This window comes from Ruditapes philippinarum, unplaced genomic scaffold, assembly GCF_026571515.1.
Source record: "Ruditapes philippinarum isolate M1 unplaced genomic scaffold, ASM2657151v2 ctg6493_1_1_1_1, whole genome shotgun sequence".
Classification (NCBI taxonomy): Eukaryota; Metazoa; Mollusca; class Bivalvia; order Venerida; family Veneridae; genus Ruditapes; species Ruditapes philippinarum.
This window is the reverse complement of record NW_026859474.1, coordinates 1-21,055: the sequence shown is the minus strand read 5'-3', so window position 1 is coordinate 21,055 and position 21,055 is coordinate 1. Positions and strand designations below refer to the sequence as shown.

Here is a 21,055-nt window from a genome sequence, read left to right as displayed (position 1 = left end):
TTGGATAAAAAAAATGCCACAAGTAGAATTAATACTAACAGTTTACGTAGTAATTTTTAAGGAGAATTTACTTATTAACATTAAAAAAGACACAATAATGCCCCCATCCCTCCCCTCAACATATAAATTAATAATATTATTTAAGATAAGAACATGTGATGTTTACTTTTGGAAACAAATTCACGCTTCCATTTACATAAACATACTACTATATCCAAGCCAGAAATATAGCTGACATTGAAAATTATGTAAAGGTCTGTATAATGTTTTTATCAAGTCAACGTCCAATGTGGTTATACACTCTATTCTAACACGACTCGCATTTTTCCCTGTTGAACATAGAAGTACCGAAAGTGTGTGTTATTATGCAATAAAATCACTGTTCACGTTCTATATTTAGAATATCACTCTGGCTACGTCCTCGTGATATGCATGTCCCGTCACAATGCGATGAGTCTGTAAGCTGTAAACAATATAAAGCAAATGTTATAGGAATAAGACACATTTACCACCATATATCTTTAAACAAAATAAAACATTTAGAGGGAAATGTTTGAGAAAGACACATTATATCACCATATATTCAAATGTAGATGAAACATTGCCAGTCCATAAATCTAAAATGGTATTTGCTTTCTATAAATTGAATAACCTTTGTCAGTTTAAAAGGTATTATGAGTAACTTTAGGCTTCATGATTTAATGTTTACCGCAGTAATATTTTAGATTATTCTGTGGGATTTAAAATCAGCTTATCATAAACCCATTAGGAATTTCTCAGATATTTTAGTAACACAGTATTCTGAAATTAACAGATCTTGTAGAAAATCAAAAGCTATCATTGATGGTGTCAACACGATATTTATTCTTTAACGTAACGGACACTAAAGATCAATCTTTGAAAGTCGTGACAAACCTTAACCAACCTACTCGTGCTTATTGCAATAGAACGAATAATACTGCAATTCCATAGATTTGTTTGCATTGATATTTTAACTCTATTACTTCATATAAACCAAATAAACACATATATATGAAGGGTGTTTATGGCAGTGGTGTAAATATATGCAGAACAAATGGTAGTTAACTTGTTATACATAAAAACATATCATATAAAAATGATTCCTTTTTAGTTTCTCTTCTTCTTTTATATTTGTTTTTGTATTTATTTGTTCTTCTGTTGTTTGGTTTTATTTCATGTTTAAATAATATGTACGGCAAGTTAACAATATGCGCCTAACACACATGCAAAGTCTTCACTAAAAACCTTTTGATACTTTATTCTGGACCTCGTACTACCGTACACTAATATAGTAAAGTCAAACAGTTTGCATTATACACAGTATATAATCAATAAACCATATTTATATCTCAAACTAAATAGTATAGTCATAAACAGGCTTTTATCATTTATGAGTACCTAATTGGTAATATTTAACTCCGAAAATATAATATTTGATTCACCATCCAATATAGTATAATATAATAGAACATCTTCAATTGTTGATATGAGACTGAGTCCGGATCATATATAGCTTTAACATAACGTTTCAGAACATTTCATAAAAAATCACAATTATTAAATTGATTTACTACAGTACCTATGAGCACAATTTGAGTATTCCCTAGCATGCCTTAGCATTAAAAGTGGAAATTAATTACATTTGTTTTATGTATTTGTATATAATCAATTAACCAACAACCAAAATGTGTCAAGCTTTGACATTGAACCTCTAAGTTAAAACTATTACTGGCGCTAACAATAAAAATGGTATCGTCAATCCAACGAAACAACAACATCTATTTTAATATTTAACCATGTCAGTAAGATAGGTGACATTTCCATTATAAGGGAATCTAAAGATAAGATGGAAATTTACATACAAATTTACATACAAAATATTTTGTCTTTTGACAGTAACATTGTATACATTTTCTCAGATATTTACATAAAATGGAATAAAAGGCGAATCAAGTTTGTTAAGTGCTTTATTTGATCTAGCTAACAACTGAAACGGCCATTTCAATAAAAAACAAATATGGAAATAAGTATAATATTCTGATGGAACTAACAAAGGATAACTAATACTTTCTCCGACCACATCCTCTACATGATACTTAAACGATATACACACAGACAAGGTTGTAAACGTTGACAAGAGGTAGGAGCACGGTACTTGAAGCGAGTAAAAGCCTGTAGTCTATGACTTCTGGTGGCATTTTACTCGTAAATATTCAGGAGGTTGGTTAAAATATCGATCGACATGTGTTGCTGTTTTATTTTTTTATTATTTTTTTTGTTTGTTTTTAAATTTTATAATGTTATGTTTACCTTATTTAGGTCCACCCTTTGATTAAATGATATAGTGAGACTTTTTGCAAATATTTACTACTCTTGTTCCAACGAAACTTGGTTTTGTCTATTAATGAAATGTATATTGGTGGTTATATTTTGTTTCAAATATTCAAGATCATCATCAACATTATATTACTGTTTAATTACTGTTATAACTATCAATTTTAATGTAGTCATAGTTTACACTTTGTTGACTTCTGTACACGAGAGATTATGAATTATTATAGCTGTTCAATGGTCGTCTTAACATTAGATTATCATGCCTTAATACCTTCCTAGTTTTTAAATTGAATTCTATGCCCGACGATCAACATAGTAAGGTACTGTAATGTTTTAGCCGGAAAGTGTGGAAAAGCGAAAATATATAGTCGATCAATAATTTATAGTCAATTCTTACCAAGAGGGAGATTGGAAGGAAATATTTACCGTTAACGACAATGGATAAACTAACGAATTTAATTTGAATTCCTGTAAGTGCAAATCAATAAACTTTGAAACAGCATGCTATAATTATATTCTTATATTTTAAGAGGTTATTCTTGCATATGTATTATTTTTAATGTTACCCTTTATAGCAGAGTACCTTTATACGAGTATCGTTGTGAAATAGTTTTATTAAACAGTATGTTTTAAACTACATAATTACGGATGCACTTATAATCATTTTTTTAATTCTGGTACAAGTTAACAGCTGTTGGAAAGTTCTAACAAGGAAATCCAGAATAATTTCAAAATGATCTTCTGATAATGTTAACTTTTATTTTATTTTAATTTAACACCAGTTGTGCGGTTGCATAAAGGTGTCATCAGATATATTTTATCTATTGCGTACGCATTTTGTATTATTGCGATTACGTGCGCACGTAATGATTGACTAACGTAGGAGCTATTGCGTGTGCACGCATTACCTGTCGTTTGTGCACGATGTAGCCATCGTGTGCTCACATAGTAGCTATCGCATGTGCAAATAGTAAGTAGTTTTGCGTGTACACATAGAAGCTATTGCGTACAAACGTGATAGAAAAATATTTATGTTGTCCCTATTATGACACAATACAGTACATACTAAATCAAAACGAGTCTGCAATTTTTGTACAGTTGCAGTGTTGATGAAAGATATGTTTTATGTTTGAAAATATCAAATGACACAATCATAGAAGACACTTTCTCTCTCAATATAAAAAGTATGTACACTAAATTCGAAACCAAATTCATATCGGGTATTATATTCGTAATATTCGCTCCACATGATCTCAAAAAATAAAAATCATCAGAAGCATTTAAAGTATCAGGATATGCATTTTTATTTTTAAAAAAACCCACACAACTCATGAACAAATATCTGATCGTTAAAATAAGGAAAATGAGTTGATTGCTATACACAATAACTTGGACATCGGAAAATACTTTTCCGGCAATCAAGAGATGATATCACAAGAAGTTACTCCCACACAATCTATCTAAATGCAAATGAACCACATGAAAACAGGACAATGAAAACTGCTTCCATTTCCCTGGAACTTATTTAGAAGTCATATCCTGTCTTTACCTAACATTCATTAAAATTTGTAATTTCCGAAGGCAGTTTTATGTTCGATTTATAACTTACGGAAATGTATAAAATAGGCTATTTTTGGTTTGTTTAACCTGATTGCAGAGATATAATAATAATTCATTATAATAATTGACTATAAAGACAAAAATCTGGCAATTTCATTATAACAGTTATATAGAAGCAATTATCTCAACAAAATTACATAAAAATTACAGTCTGTACATAAGGGTTAATATCCGTAATTTGCCTTGTGCCCTGTCCTGTTTTTGTTTGGTGTCGTGCTGGGATCCTTGCCGGTGGTTCCGTGTTGCTGGGTCGTGAAGTGTTTGCATCGTTCTTCCTTGTTGGTCTTCGTTTTTTCTCTCCATATCTTAATAGATATAAGCTTAAAACTGTAACCGTTACTTTGCAAATACGAATCATGTCTGTCCGATGTCGACAAGACACTATTCAATATTAAATGTATATGTCAATATCAATATCAAATGATTTCAATAGAAACTTAATATCAATGATCACAATCCATAAAGGTACTGCAACAGTATGCCTTAACAAGGGGTTTAATTTTTTTGCAAATAACTTCAATGTTATAGTGCATGTCCCAGTTAAAAAGTAGATCAAGATCTATAAATAGACTAAATTACTAGCATCCTAATTTATAAATGAGCACAAAGATCATTACGAAATGGCAATGTTGAATGAAGCAGTCCCAAACAGCATCCGGTAATGCAGGTCATCCGGTCAACATACCCAGCAAGGAACAATTCGATTAGTTGTTTGTAATTCCCTATCTGAAATAGTAATTATTATAATATTGTGATACATTAATTAACAGACTAAATATATTTCAGAAATTGAAATTTGCTGAAATAGTTAAAGAAACATACAGTGGCTGAAATATTTTCTATAACAATTGTTGAAATATGATAGTTCAGACAACACCTGACGTATATCTCACAAATCAGTCTACTTTCTTATTTATGTCGGTTACTTTATCATCCATTTCGAAAGACACTAAAACAGGATTTTGTACGTCTATTACGTCTGATATATCTGAACAAAACAATGGCTTGCATTATTTTGCAGACAGAAGTCTTCCAACTTAATTTCACCAAAAATTGTAAGGGGCATCTGCTGAGGATTAAATAGAAAAACAACTTATCTATTGTTTTGTTGTTTTGTCCAGACATAGACGATTTATTTTATACAGATGTCCGCTTAGAAATGTTATATAATCACAATTCTTAAAATTAATTTAAAAACTGCTTTTATGTAATAACTGTTTAGATCTTTGTTCCTTTTAGGAAAGAGGATTTTGAGATTGTGTCTAATATTGACAACGATTGCATGCATCCGGTTGTGTTTAAATCTCACAAACCGATTAGGGTCTCATAATATCTTATCAAATCTGCAAATTCCGCTTCATATTACAATTTACCTTTTTACAAGGAGTAGATACATCACTTTTCATAGAAACGCAGTTCCAAAACAATCCAGTCATACCCGCAGGACCCATAGAATATGTGTCCAGAACGAAAATGGAGTTGGCACAAGAACGGTGAAAGTAAAATGATCAGAACTAAAAGGGACTGATACGGGAATTTAAGGCATAAGGGGTGTCAGGGAAAAGGGGCTTTTGAAGAAAATACTTACCGTTAACGAATGTCACAATGTATCAAGATAGGATTTTACAAAACCTCCAATTCCTAAAACATGTAATAACACGCAAGACATACATGTGAAACATGTGAAGGAACACAGAAGGGACCGCCTTTGAATAACAATTGTGGGGAGTTTTAAAGTCACAGAAATGTCATATTAAAGATTGTATGTTCACCTCGTTTGAACACAAATGTTCAGGCTTTTGAAATTTTGAATTAAGAAATATATATGTAAATATAAATGCGTATTTCCGCATACGCCTGTGTAAGGGGAAGTGGACGGCAGTTTACAGTTTCCATTGTCGTCAAATAGACACACCTAGCTTGTTACATTTTCCAATTATCGCCGTTTTGGGCGTTCTTTTAGATAACTAGTAGAACTATTTTTCTATTTTCTTATCTAGTTTAGTCTGACGAAGTAATGTCATTGTACATTTTATATATAGAATAGTCTGAAAAAAGGATCTTAATGAATAAAGAAAGACTTCCTGATATGGATCCGGTTTAAACAAAAAATGCTTAAAAGCCATATTGTACTCACGAGTCATTGAACTTTAACACTGACCTAATGAAAAACATTCTTAATACTTAACGATATTTTTTATAATGCGGATAAAGCATTAATGCGTTATCGCTAAACTGTTTGTATTAGTCTTAAGCTCCGCCTGTTAATAAGTAATTGGATATGACATTAGTGTGTGTAAAGTAACCCTAATACCTTACGGTTACTGTCATTTTACTAAAAAAAATTTATTAAGGAACGTAAATTTTCAAAGCGACATAATCTTGTACTTTTTAAAACATAATAGTTCAAACATGTGATGTTTACTTTTCCATACCACAATTAATCACGCGACCACTTCACATTAGTTGAGTTGGGTAAAAATAAATCTATATTTTAAAGGTAATGAGACTCATTTCTTAATATTGATTTACTTTTAGATAAGAATAACGTAAGATAATGAGATTTTAAATTAAGAAATATCCGCAGATATTTGGATATGGCGAAGATCTTGCAACATTTAAGTTTGCTTTATCTTCTCTTCCCTGTCATACCCCTGAATAGCAGGGAATAAATATAAAAACTGCTTAATAATAAGAAAATGTTTTATTGTATATTACACTAAGTTTATAAAATAGATAAATACAGAAACCCTAAAGAAAGTCCATCACGGCAAAATTGAAAATGTTGCAGGCTCGGTTTGATTGAGCCTTTTCATGGACGGTACTGGAAAGTGCATGTTACCGTCCACGCCCCCTAGCACCGGCTTAAGCAGAATTCAACATTTTAACAAACCTTACGTTTTGGTAATGTATAATGACTGCATTTTAGATGCTGCAAATAATAGTTCTTGGCAACATTCCGTAAGTGTCAACATATATATAAAGAAACAATTTTTTTTTAATATTCCACGTCCATTTAAGAAACGTCATTTATATTACTAAATGCGAAAGACAAAAGGATATCTCAAGGAGAGTATATATCAAAAATGATAATCTCTGACGTATGCCTTGTCATCGTATTCCTACATCAATCTTGCTATTAAAACAGAAAACTGCAAATAGGGGACTCCAAAACACGTGAACATATTTAATCATTATCATTTTTACATGTATACACCTCCTTTTAATATGAATATAGTTTTAAGTATATGTCTCCGGTTTTTTTTTATAAAATTTAAACAATCAACTTACAAACTACATACAATAGACACTTATTATTTCTATAATTTGAGAATATCTAAGCGTTTGTCCACTTCAAGTTTGAGATGTAGGATATTCGAACCAATATCAACACAACAATTTATTTCTAGAGGTCTTAAATGGCCATTGAAAATAATTTGAGTGAGAATATCACAAACTGCAGAAGCAACAGAAGGAAGATAAAGAAAATTTGTTATTGAAAAATAAATATCAACATGTAACTGTAAACAATTATATTGTCTGAGTGTAAATGCTGGACTTTCTATACGCGGTTTGAAATATTTTACTTATCACGTGCTTTAGTGTAATGACTTTAATGATTCTTGTAAACGAGATATCTTTCAATTACAAAATTGAAATTAGCAGAAATTATCAAAAGGAAAAACTATTATAATATATCACTATTTTTCCTATGCAGAATGAAAATACTGTTGTTTTTTTTTCTTGTTATTCTGTTGACATTGTGCTTAAATATATTAAACGGTAAATGTCCTAGTTTTATCAAAACAATTTGCAGATAGATGTTTTATCAAATTGAGCAATTACATTTATAGGAAGGCGTCTGTTGTAGCTAGACAGTTAAAAGGACAAGTAATCAAAACAGCGAAGTACATAGCAACATTTTTCTGACATTTATATATCAAGAGCTGTCGTTCTCACCACGATCGTCCATCGAATTGACAAGTTAAATGAGAAGCAGACAATTTATAGCAAACCAAACTTCAAAAGAAAATTTAGGGCAGTGAAAACCAGTTCTAGGACTATCAATAAGATAACATATTTCAAATTGCAACATTTTTATGCACCTTACATCCATTTTGATAGAATAAAAAGAGGAATTATCAGGATGGGATACAAGTGTTGTAAAAATTGTTGTGAATTATGAGTTAATAACAAAAGGTCATCATTGGGTAATAAACTGATTGGCACAGATAAAGTAACATGCAAACATAGATTGACGTTGATCTCCTTATATAAGATTGTATCAGATGTATCAGCGGTCATTGCTGTTCAATAGCCTACAAGGTTCATTCAGTTTAATTTAGTTCCAATATTATTCAGTAGGAAATGAGTGAGTCTGTCTCAATAATTATTTCGAAAGTTTTATGTGTACAGTTAATTTCCACCTCACTCCATGTGTCATAATTAGCATAAAATGTGACATGTTTCGCATAATAGATGTGTAATATGCTGCTTTGATAACTGTCGGTTACTTTTAATCGGCATTTAATGAATGTAAACCTAATGATTTTTTAAATTTGGTGTAGTTTATATTGTTAGAAAAATATGTTTGTAGGAACAGGATTAAAAACAGCAATCGCAGTTATTTCTGGGCAAAGTTTTAAAATATGGTTCTTCATTACTAACATTTAAAATTAACACCACATCAAGTTATATACTAGACAGAAAACGAACTAACCTAGGAACGCCGAAAACGGCAATAGTGAAAGTAGTCTAAAATCCAACAATAAAATGACAAAAAAATTATTATCATTGTTTATGATTTTAGATTTGAAAAATAAAAGCATGCATTGTATTATTGGAAAATGTCCCGAAATAACATGATGAAATATTGACGAACTTGTTGAACATTCTACAGAGAAAATAGTCTAGTCAAATTAGCCCGAAAATCAAGCTAACCTAGAACTAATTGCAAAAGTTTTTGTTTTGGTATTTTATGATGGTACCATATCTGCTTGATATTAGGAAAAAAGTTGCACTCTTTTGCTGAAGGGGAAATGTGATAATTCTAGCTTTCAAGTTGACACCCTTAAATTTCAGTTTATAAAAATCGCGCCGACGTAATTTTTTAATTTCCAATGATACTAAAAAAAAACACTTCTATATATAAGTTAAACATATTATTACATGCAAACTTCATACAAACACATTTTCGTCCATGTTTGATACAAAAAATTTATGCCATTTTTAAAATTTAAAAAAATAAATTTTGGGTGGGCAATTTTCTATGACAAACTGGTGTCAAATTACCCCACCCACTTTATGTTTTAAAATTTTTAGCCAGTCAAATTCCGATATATAAGCAGCCCAAATCATCCATTCCATGTATATTTTACAGTAAAAAACAATACATAATAACATATTTATGCATGAAGAAGTACTTTTTAAATTATGTCAACTGTATTCATATGAATTAAAATGGACATACATGTGTATTGTAAATTATGTTTTACATGAATGTTGAATAATTCAGGTACACTTTTGTTTAGCTAACATTCTGAACATCCAACGCATTTTGAATAATTTGTTTGTTTCAAGCAAAAAAAAAGGACCAACAACAACAAGTAAGTATTATTAAGAGCGAGTAACAATTACCAACACTACAGATGAAAAATACTATACCCGGTCTATGGAGAAATTGTAGTATATACATTTAAGTGTCACTTGTTGAAATTTGACATTACACACGGAATAAAACTATATTACAAATGTATAAATGTACCGAAGAGCTACCTAATTTGGCAAGCAACAATGAAGTGATAATAAATATAAAGAACTCGAATATACAGGCTGTTTCATTCACAAGAACTACATTTTTGTCACATCGATATGTACACTTAAATTACTTAAAGTATATGGTAGGGTCATTGTCATGCTTGTACTATCACATAACAGTCTACAACATATAAGACCACTTCTATTAATTTGAAATTATCGTTCTGTATTTCAGACAGTATAGTAATACATTTTTATTTACAATAGGAGAACTTTGACATTGACAATTAGAGAAAAAAACAGTGTGTCGCAACACAAGCAAATATAAGAAAGCATTGATAAGTATGTATTCAATATACAATCTAACTCTAAATATACAATACTATTGTACATTTGGAGTTAGATTGTTTCAAACATTTTACTACATTTAAGTTATAGCGCATAGTTTGGTGCTAGTACAAGTTAATTGTTCTGTGATAGACACCTATGTAAAATATTGTGCATAAATTTTAGTATAATTTGACACTGGATAAAAGAGTATAACTACAATACTAATTAAAGAACTACTTCATATGGCAAGCAAACAGAGTATTATTATAAATCTTTTGTTTTTATTAAAAGCTACATTGTATTTACTTCGCGAGGAATATGAGACTGTTCAATATATAGAACATATTTGTCTGCAAAGTTTTATATGAATAACTTAAAGTGAAACCTCTATTGCTTATGTAAAAACAAGATGCCAGATGCATGTACATTGCCAATAATAACACAAAATATGAATACATTTCAATACAAAACAGGTAAAAACTTAGTTCTAAGAGCATTGTGTCGATACAAGATGTAGTCCTCCATGTCCGCAAAATCAATATCTGAAATGGACCGACAGTTTGAACAGCTAATACAATGACATTCTCCACAACCAACCGAACATTCGAGGTCATGTTTGCGACAGGTACATCTCTAAGAGTGGCATTTTTTGCAATTGCATCTGATAATATTTAAAAGAAAATCTGGAGCAGCGGGTTGTGTAGATTTTGTGGGTACAAGAGTCCTTCGAGAAGTTCCTATCCCCATTCAGCTGGATCTAGTTTATCATTTCCAACCTATGTTTGTGTTTGAAAATATAACGGTATAGAGTGTTGCGCCGCAGCATCAGACGTAGGCGGAATGCTTTGAACTTGAATAACAGATGAACTTGACATGGTTTTACTTACAAATTTGTGAAATCTCAGTCTGCTCAAATTTATCTCCCTAACTCCATCAGATAATATCCTCATGGCATTTTCACCACCTGTAATAATTTCTTCTTTGTTTGTTGAAGAATGAAATATTGCAGCATTTTGCCGGAACACTTCATTTTTACACATTATTTTAAGAACTGTCGCAACCAGAGAAAGCCTGCAGGAATGGTAGGAGATAACAAATCTCTATTCCAATCACGTTTTGGTGTCTTTTGAATACATATGCCAAACTATTTGGGTTTTCATTGTCTGATCTGAAATACACATTCTTCGAATCTGACGAAAATCCAAAACTGACAACAGTCTGTTTAAAACAACATTTCCCAACAGATTGTTTCTCTCAGAACATTTGAGTTGTATTGTTTCCTGCATCCTCGGTAACCCAGGCTATTTACCGTATACATGTATCGGTAATAATATTAAATGTAGTATATACGGAATGTGTACCGTGGGTTCCGACGATGTGTTTCCTGAAAATCAAAACTTCTACAAGGATGAACATCTACGTTTACCATATGCAACTTTAGCAGGCTTACCACAGAACAAGCGATTACACTTTAAAGCAAAGTTAGCATTTGATCTTAAAGGTCTTTTAACTTGGTTACACTTAACATTGGAGCTATTTGAAATGTTTCTATTGTGAATAAAATCCCTTCTACAGTCTTGGTGCACAATTTGGCCTGTAATTGTTCGTATACTTGTATACTTGAATTACTCAGATCGCTAGCATGGTTAACACTGTTGCTTCCCTTCTCCCTGAGAGTGACAATTGGGACCTATTCTGGATATTCTGCGCACAAAATACGAACGTTGTAGAATCTGAAAGCATATTTTAAATCTACAGATCTGTATATATTTTTAGTTTGTATATGTATTATTTCACAGTAACAATAGTATTATGTAGTGTAAAATATGAATATACATCATACATGTATATAACTTATGAAATATGTTATTTTATATATGTTTGTGTATTGATTTTCTAACTATTCAGACCAATATCGACACATGGGAACATGATGAATGTTTTAACCATCTGACATTGGTAAAAACAAAATATACCTGTTGCCATGTTGATATTTACTTGTAGATCCCGAAATCAGAAATGCACAACGGGTTTCTGAAAAAAAAAAATTCAGTATAGAAATATTCAGTATAAAATGTGCATTTATTTCAGCCTACCTTAAATAGCCTATGTTATTTCCCTGCATTTAACATACATTAAACCTTTGTCCGAAAACTTACTGGCAAGCATGTGTATATGTACAGGGAAATTGTCATGAGTTTTTTTATTAATTTAATATACAGTAGTCAGTATAAACATACCGAAATGCAACGCCCTTCATATCGTTGTTTGTTCCATCAGCATGGTTTGGTAATGTGGCTTGTATCATCTATAGAAATAAAAGACATATTTTGTGAGAAATCATGTATGAATTTAGCATATATTTATATTAGCATATTAACTTTGTATTTAAAGGAAACAAGTATATTTTGCATCAACCGATACTCAAATGACATAATGGTGTGGTCCATTTCACATAATAGCATATTTAAAAAAAGGACAAGTTAAAACAAACATTGTTCATATATTATAGTCTTATAGATAGAAATTGTGCATAGATAATACTTAAAGTATGACTCACCTTAATACAAGACACAGCTGAACATTAGATATATCATCATATGACCATTGGTGTGTAAATCATGGATGTCTTATCTGAAATTAAGTATTGATTTTATTTATGTACATTTACATGTTTAATAATGCAAAATATATATCTAAATATAAATTTATATATACGTACATGTAAATCTGAATTTTGTTTTTTATACTGGTTTGGGACCACCAAAACCAGACAACCACCAAACCCGGACGGCCCCGAAAATGCTTTATTTAGTATTTTCTTTGTTCAGTGGTTGTCAGTCACTTTTTTATCAACAATAAATGCATGTTTCTTCTAAAATTAAGCAAATACATTTATTTCAACCTACCTAAATGGTAATATTTTTATTGTCTATTTATAGAATGTTGACGTTGAAATTTTGGGGTCAAGAAAGCATTGCCTGACCTCATATACCAGCTATAATCATTTGCAGAGTAAACAATAGAATATCCAAAACTTCAGCATTTGTTGCTGAAATATTGTATATCATGTTAAAAATCTAAAATCAAAACACCCCAAGCTTTTATCTTAATTAAATCACCTGATGTACATATCTGTCCGGTACTGTAGTGTAGACAATTTAGGTAATTTTGATACCATCCTTGTGGAGCCTCAGATATAAGTGTCAATACAATCAGAAATAAACAAACTAGCTAGTTAGTTAGGAGAAGAACCTAGCTGAACTGTGTCAAAGTTTAAGGTCTCTAGGTTAGAAATTATGAAATTTGTACGGAAAATTGTTCAAATTGTGTTCGTTTGATTGTCCCCGACCAGTACAATAAAAATACTTTGTTATAATAAAATAATGCATATTTACGACGTAAATTATGTCCCGTTTTGTCTTCCGTAGATCGAAAAATCGTGAAATTTCTTTATTTCAAAGTAACAATATAATGTCGAAAATACAAAGTTTTCATATTAAAAATATCTTATTAACATCGATTTCTTGTAAATATATATATATCGTTTATTTTAGGAATAGAATAAAATTAAATACTAACATTTATTGGTGATATTAGTTTGCTGATTATTTCCAAAAATATTTAACATAAAATCGTAGTTATATCTAACTATGGCACTTATTGTGAAAGTAAAATTGCATAAATGATAAAAGTAAATGTAAAATACACAAAACAAACTTACCTTTGCCATCCAAACGCTATTGTTGATGAAAAATGATATTTATTTTTCGACGGAAGTTTCACGAAATCATATGACAAGTTTTCAATGACGTAAAATTGTGACGTCACAGGAAAAAACTGCGTGTATGGTGTACAGTTCGGGTCTTAAAATATAAAGTTAAAATTCGTGAACTTTGAACGCTTGTAAAAAAAGTTTAAAAAAGTGCACAGAGTTATATGTGCAACTTTTTTTCTGACATATACATATACCAGACCTATTCAATGAACAAAGATTCAAAACTTTTGCAATTAGTTCTGGGTCATATTTTATTTTTACTAGACTAAAAGGAGTTTTTTATCATTATGCCTAAGTAAACATTGTAAATAAATACATTTTAATGGTTCGTTTAAAGATAGCCATTTAATATGTAGGTGTTATTTGCTAATTATCGCTGACGGCAACATTGCTGTGTTTCATTCTTCCCATATACGGATTCTGTCCGGAGGAGACCTTACAAAACATATTGTGTTTAACCTATTTGGTTTCACGAAATATCTTTTGTTTTAACGTTATGTTGTTGACGAGACTGAACCGAATTAAATCTGAGGAACCGAATTAAGAGATGTTTTAACTGGGACAAAAAATACCGGGACGGTTTACTGGAGAGAGCTTATTATTGTTCCAGGTTTCAATGAGAAACAATTAATTATCAAACGGCCTTATAGAAACTTGATTGATTAGAACTTGCGTGGAAGCTACAGGATTTTACCATTTCTATCTGTACACCACGTAAGTTAAGCTGATATCAAAAATTTATTACAAAAGTTCACAAGGAATGGTCTTTTGGTCACGAGGCACGATGTCCGCCACCTTTTTTATGTTATCGTTACTTTTATATGAAATTGAAGAAAAAAAGATATTTTGTGTACGAAGCTGGAAACAAGAATGAAAATAATAATAAGAATATCCATCTTTGTAGAAAAAACATCAGCTCTGTTGTTCATGCAGGAGACAATTTCATGAACAAAAGTGTTGAATACCCGGCTAAATGACGATTCCTAGCATTTTTTCAAAAAGCTTATAATTGTTGTAATGTAACAGAATAGTAGACATCCTCGATATTGAGTTTCCAACTGATGTCTTTGATAATCACTGTTATTATGGGGATTTTTTCATTACACTAGGATTAGTAAAGATTCAATCGGTGCAGAGCTAGAGCTTCCAGAAGACGTGACATTACTTAATAATAATCTGCTTTTTACTGACTGATTGTTAAATTGTCAAGAGGACTTTATTTGTATATATTATATAGGTTGTAAGGTGTAATGAAAACATACGGATGTACTTTTTCTTTAGTTTAGTCAGTAAAACAAATAATATACAGAGATGTGAATAAACCAGTATTTGTTAATGGGTCGAATTTATTTGATTTTAAAGTTTGAAATATATAAATAATGCAATTCTGTTTTTCAGGATAGTTAGAGCGGCATTCAACAGTTGTTTCGGATACAATTTGTATGAATGTTAAATTATACATTAATATAGTTTCCTTAAATATAATAGACAAAGAATTAAAAGCTAGAGCTATCACTAAATGTGAATAATACCCCGCAAGACAGCTTCGGAAATGAGGAAGTTACTAGTAACATAATACCTTGTAAAGGAATTGAAAAAGAGCTATGGTTGTGGGCAATTAAATAAAGTTTTGTTTCTTTTATTTTGCATTTCCTTACAGTGCTCTGTAATAAGTCCAGGTAGATAAACGGTTCTTAAGCAACGCACTATCATTGCGCTTGTTTATTGTATGTGTTGTATCGAATTTCAACAACTAGTTTTCAAGTTATGCACTGGACAAGAATTGTAACAAAGGGCAATAACTATGTAAATAGTCCAAATAGAGATAAAGTTCTTGTGCATTGCACTTCACCTCACTGCGCTTGACCATTGTATAAAGTTGCATTGAAATCATACCATTAGTTTTCTAGTAATGCATTTGACCAAAAAAGTAACAAAGGGTAATAACTATTTAAATGGTCCAAAAAGAGTTATTTTTCTTAAGCATTGCACTTCATTTAACTGCGCTTGACCATTGTATATAGTAACATTGAATTCCAATCATTAATTTTCAAGTGATGCACTGGACAATAAAAGTAACAAAGGGCAATAACTCTAAAAAGAGTCAATGTGCTTCCTCAATATACTTGACCATTTATGAACTTGTATTGAATACCAAATAGAAGATTTTATGCTATGCACTGTACATGAAAGAGAAATGGAGGGAAATAACTAGTCAAGACGGATTTATGGTTCTTGTGCACTGCTTTTCTTTCAACGTGCTTGACCATTGTATGAAGTTGTATTGAATTCCAACTAGTCGTTTTTTAATTTATGCTCCGGACAAAAAGCAATGGATAAGTAACAAAGGACAATAACTGTTTTTCATTACTCTGGTTCTTGTACACTGCACTTCCTTTCCTTGTGTGTTTTTTTTAATTCAAAGCAGTGCTTTTTCAAGTTATGCTCTGGACAAAGGCAATAACTCTGTAATAAGTCAAAATAGAGTTATGGTTTTGGTGCACTGCACTTCCTCTCAATGCGCTTGATCATTGTATGGAGTTGTCTTGAGTTTCAACAAGTAGTTTTCAAGTTATGCTCCGGACAAGAAAAAGCAATGGAAAAGTAACAAAGGGCCATAACTTTGTAATAACTTTAGAAAGAGTTATGATTTTTGTGCACTGCACTTTCTCTCATTGTACTTGACCATTGTATGGAAATGTTTAAAATCCAACCAGTAGTTTTCAAGTTATGCTCCAGACAAGGAAAAGTAACAAAGGGCAATAACCCTGTAATTGGTCAAGATGGCATTATGGTTCTTGTGCACTGCATTTTTTTTTCAATAAACTAACTATTGTATGAAGTTGTTTTTAATCCTAACCATTAGTCTTTAAGTTATGCTGCGGACAATGAAAATACAACAGACTGCTAGACCGACCGACCAACCCACTAACCAACCAACCGACCGACCACCGGGTGACTCTTATATACCCCAATTTTTGTTCCGGGGGGGGTATAATAAGAAGAGATATACGTATCCAACGTGATCAATGTGTGTTATACGAAAAGGCTTCATTTCTAGTTCAAATTGTAAACCATCATTTCCCCATCATCATCGTTCTCAAATAAGAAGCATTCTTACCGAGACTAATGAATAATCTTGGTTCGAAGAAGCAGTAACAGTATTTTCAAAAACAGAATCACTATTGACAACTGCAATTTGATGATTTGTCTTCCTCACTAAATGTGACCGAAACGTTTTACAAATTAGGTTTTGCAAACAAGACATTTTTATTGGGATATTCATTCTCAATTTTGTTTAAATTATTGTCAATTTATTGTCTTCCCTGTTAAACGGATGCTGTGTTCAACAAAGATTGGTGATTTTTGATATTTCAGATGGTCGTGCACTTACCTTTTGCATAAAATCCATGGGCTCACATTTATATGATGATATTGAAATGGGTCGAACTAAACTTTTGGTGTACGATATTTTGGAGATCAGAACTTTATGGGAGTGTCTATACTTATTGATCGTACAAAACTTGAATATCAAACATCATGCTAAATAACATTCCTCTATGATATTAGCAGATGAAAGAACAACATTATGACGTTATTTATTTTTTAGGAACTTTTGCCTTTAACCGCGCCACACGGTAACATACCGTTACAACACATGTGAACGATTTACAATGGATTTACATATAAACTTACAATTCTTTTATGAAAATAGTGGCATTTACAAGAGATAGATTCATCCACTTAGTCTATATTTTATCCGCGCATTGTTCAGTCTTTAAAGGATTTCGGCCCGCATGGTAAATTGTTAAATGTGTTTTTTTATTTGTCTTGTTTCTTAGATCGCTTTAGCAACTGTTACGCCAGAATATTTACCTTTGGGCATTGTAAAATTTTTGACTAAATGCGTAATTACTATTATTCTTCAATTGTTATTTATGTGTGTTGACTGGTTGATAAAATATTTATATCACTCGGGATTATTTACTGTTTACACCAACGCTAGCAAAACCGGTCTTATACCAATGTTATGCACGTCACGAGCTTTAAATGACGTCACATGCAAGCGCCTTTTATGAATCAACCATGTTTTTGGGATGACGTCATTTTGCCATTATGAATGAGGTTGTTAATTGCTTCTCAAAGTGCAAATTGCCAAATGAAAAACTTAGTTTCCGTAATTTCTTTCTAAAATAGGATTAAGATGTTAAATGCAAGAAAGAATCAAACACAGACTGTCGTAACAGACGAGAATATCTGGCGCTCAGGTAACTGTTTTTAGCGGAAACTGAAGAGACAGACCCTTGCTTCAGCCGTAGGAGTTATCCTGGTGCAAGAAAGTCAGACCTGTATTGGCAGTCAGTAAAAGATCGTAATATTATTGTTTAGAGTAATTGGTCCGCTAAATTGTTTTTACAAGTCACAGAAAATAGGTTGAAAATGCCATATCGTGTCGACCTTGTACTAATATAGATGTTTTGACAAACCGATCCAAAAATGTGTGACCAAAAATGATAAGAAGATATCTCCTTGTTTAGTTATATTTAAGTCCAGATATCATATAAATCGCTTATTATTTGGTATTCAGTCTTCGCAAAGTAACATAACTATAATAACAGATATGAGGACATTTGCGATATGTATAGCTTTGGTGCTTGGTATGTACATTTGATTTACTTCATTTAAACTGGTATTTTTTAAAGAAATACTATGTTCGATTCACTTTTATTAAATTGAAATATTCTACAAAGTTTAAGTAACTTGTTTTCTAACATGTAACCATTATCCAACTATTCCTGTTGGTTGACTTACCGTTTCGGTCAAATTTCATGATAAACTTTTTAGCTGCTTTATTTTTGAATACTTTTGTTCATCACTGATTATTCTCTGATTGATATTGCAACTATCGTGTAAACAAGCAGAGGGAGTGGCATTAAAAACAGTAACTTTTGCAGTACTGACAGCAAACAACGGCCATCGGCTAGGCATCCCGAGCTTAACAATAACAGCCTTATAGATTGTATTTAATAATTAACAATTTAGTTTGGAAAATTATAGACGTCTAATAAATTCATCATCACAATGCGATTTCTTCACACAATTTTTGCAGCCGTTGTTGGAAACGTGTCCAGCGAAAATTGTGATCATGTGTATTGTCACTTTGGACTCGGTTTCGTTATGAACCGAATGCCGACAATTACCGTTTGTGCAAGTAATGGTGTGACCTGTAAGTGCATACATTCAAATTGTGTAATATTAAACTGTTTGCCTGAAACACCCTAAAGAGCTATGGAGTAACAATTTATTTTATACTATTGGATCTATTAACTTTTTTATCATGCAACTGCTATGGTAACTGCTCAATAACACTTGCCTGATAATTATTTTTGATATCAGGTCAGTAACCTGATATTAAAAATAAGCCTCGCCCATTTTAACGGACTTTTTTCAATTAATTATAATTATTCACATTTTTATCAGCATGTGAATTCTACAATGTAATCTCATACCCTTATAAGTCTTGAATCAAGATGCGATATTTATTTATTTATTATTTACATTTCGATTGGAATTACGAATAAATTAGATAGCAAATAGCTCGGCTGATATGGGCAGAAAGGGCTCGACAAGCCTTGCCCTTTCTATCTCATATCAGCCTCGCCTGATATATTTAAATTAAATGTCAAAAGACAGTAGCATGTTATTCTCTATTTAAAGGCGCGTGACATAACACTATTCTGAATCGGCATTATTTGACTTTTATGTGACATCACGAATATTAGGTGACACTATTATTGAGATCTCGTGCGCCACTAGTGTACAAATCTATTTGTGTGTTTGTTTTTAATTTTATTTTTTTTATTTGTCGTTTGCTTTTTCATTTCTTCGTCTGATAATTGTTCCATCACTGAACTTATTATCAATTAATGTACATTTCAGATGATTACTGTGGCTTCAAGAAAGCTTTTTGTTTGGACCATACACTAAAGGTGGCATCTTACAATGCATGCACAACGCCCTAAACTTCTTAGATGTGATACTGTGATGATATCAATGTTTTAAAGGTCGTGATAGACTAAAAGCTTGGTTACATCTTAGTTTGACTAGGATCTTCAGATTGACTGATTTGACTACGTTGAATAGTTTGACTGGTTTGTTTGCTTTAACTTATTTTTTAAAAAATGAGTAGTTCGTCTTTAAGCAGTAAATGTGAAAATCTGTTTAAAAAGTTCCTGCTTAGATGTGAAATTTTCTTTCTGGAGAAATAATGACGGTATAATATATCAATAATATATGTCATATGTTGCAGTTCGGATCAGATTTATCTGTCCGAAGAGGACCATTTGGTGGTAACGTGGCATGCCCTGTTTCCACCCATAGTCGGGTTCCCGAGGGACGGATATTTCGATGTGAACCGCAAATATATGTGAGATATGTGTTCTGGCATATTTTACCATATGCCATTATATTTTAAATTTTTAAATTAAATACTGTTACAACATTTTTTCATGGAACGTTAGGTCATTACAGCCGTATTATTTTCTATCAACATCGGTAAAATAACATTACCCTAAACAAGCAATAATAACGCACGCGAGTCATCAGGCATCCCCATGCCAGATAAAATGTCCGGCATAAGTAAAACTAACGGAAAAGCCAGCCTGATATGCAAGAAATATATTCAACTAAGCATTGATGTAACCAATGAAATCTGGGTGAAACCATTTCGCTTTTTCGCTTTATGATATGATAGCAATTGAAAATGAAACTAAATTCCTTCTCAATGCTAAACTTCAATTTAAAATCTTATATTTTTAGACGAGGAGATATATTTGTACAATTTGATTGTAGAAAACATATCAAAACAAATAAAATCCTCCTGAAGAAAACGATGAATTTAGTCTCTCGTTCAATATTATGTACGGATATTGATGAGGATGTTTTTGCACAAGAAATTTCCCACTTTGTTTACCGATAAAGAATAGGAATTTAAGATTTGCCTTGTTCAATAAATGCATGTGTGTATACACATTAAAATGACTGTCGATGGTTAAGGATAAATTGTCTAAGTTAAAACTTAGATTTAAGTATTTGATTGTTGAAGAACCGACAGAGCATGTAAATTGGCCAATGAAAAACCTACTTTTCGAGACGGTAATGATGAACTGTTTAAAGACACCCTTTGTTTGAATATTTTATGTTCGAGTAAAACCC

At 31.6% G+C, this 21,055-nt stretch overlaps 1 protein-coding gene and 1 long non-coding RNA gene across 3 annotated transcripts in view; one reads left to right on the top strand and one right to left on the bottom strand.

Annotated features, from left to right (window-relative positions):
* The window catches only part of LOC132756631 (uncharacterized), a 28,581-nt gene extending 8,686 nt beyond the window's left edge, over positions 1 to 19,895 (top strand). The window contains exons 1-3 of one of the 2 annotated variants that reach the window (XM_060747750.1): positions 18,373 to 18,498; positions 18,951 to 19,067; positions 19,781 to 19,895. In XM_060747750.1, the coding sequence (XP_060603733.1) occupies positions 18,462 to 18,498; positions 18,951 to 19,067; positions 19,781 to 19,863 (237 nt within the window). In that variant the 5' untranslated portion in view covers positions 18,373 to 18,461 and the 3' untranslated portion in view covers positions 19,864 to 19,895. Of the gene's footprint in view, positions 1 to 18,372; positions 18,499 to 18,950; positions 19,068 to 19,780 lie in introns of those variants that run through there. The other variant, XM_060747749.1, reaches the window with a different exon arrangement.
* LOC132756630 (uncharacterized) lies at positions 10,042 to 13,946 on the bottom strand. Its single transcript, XR_009629355.1, has 5 exons — positions 13,787 to 13,946; positions 12,623 to 12,696; positions 12,303 to 12,370; positions 12,039 to 12,096; positions 10,042 to 11,795 (listed from the first exon to the last, which is right to left on the bottom strand). It is a non-coding gene; the product is annotated as an uncharacterized LOC132756630 (long non-coding RNA).
* Positions 19,896 to 21,055: the final 1,160 nt, after the last annotated feature.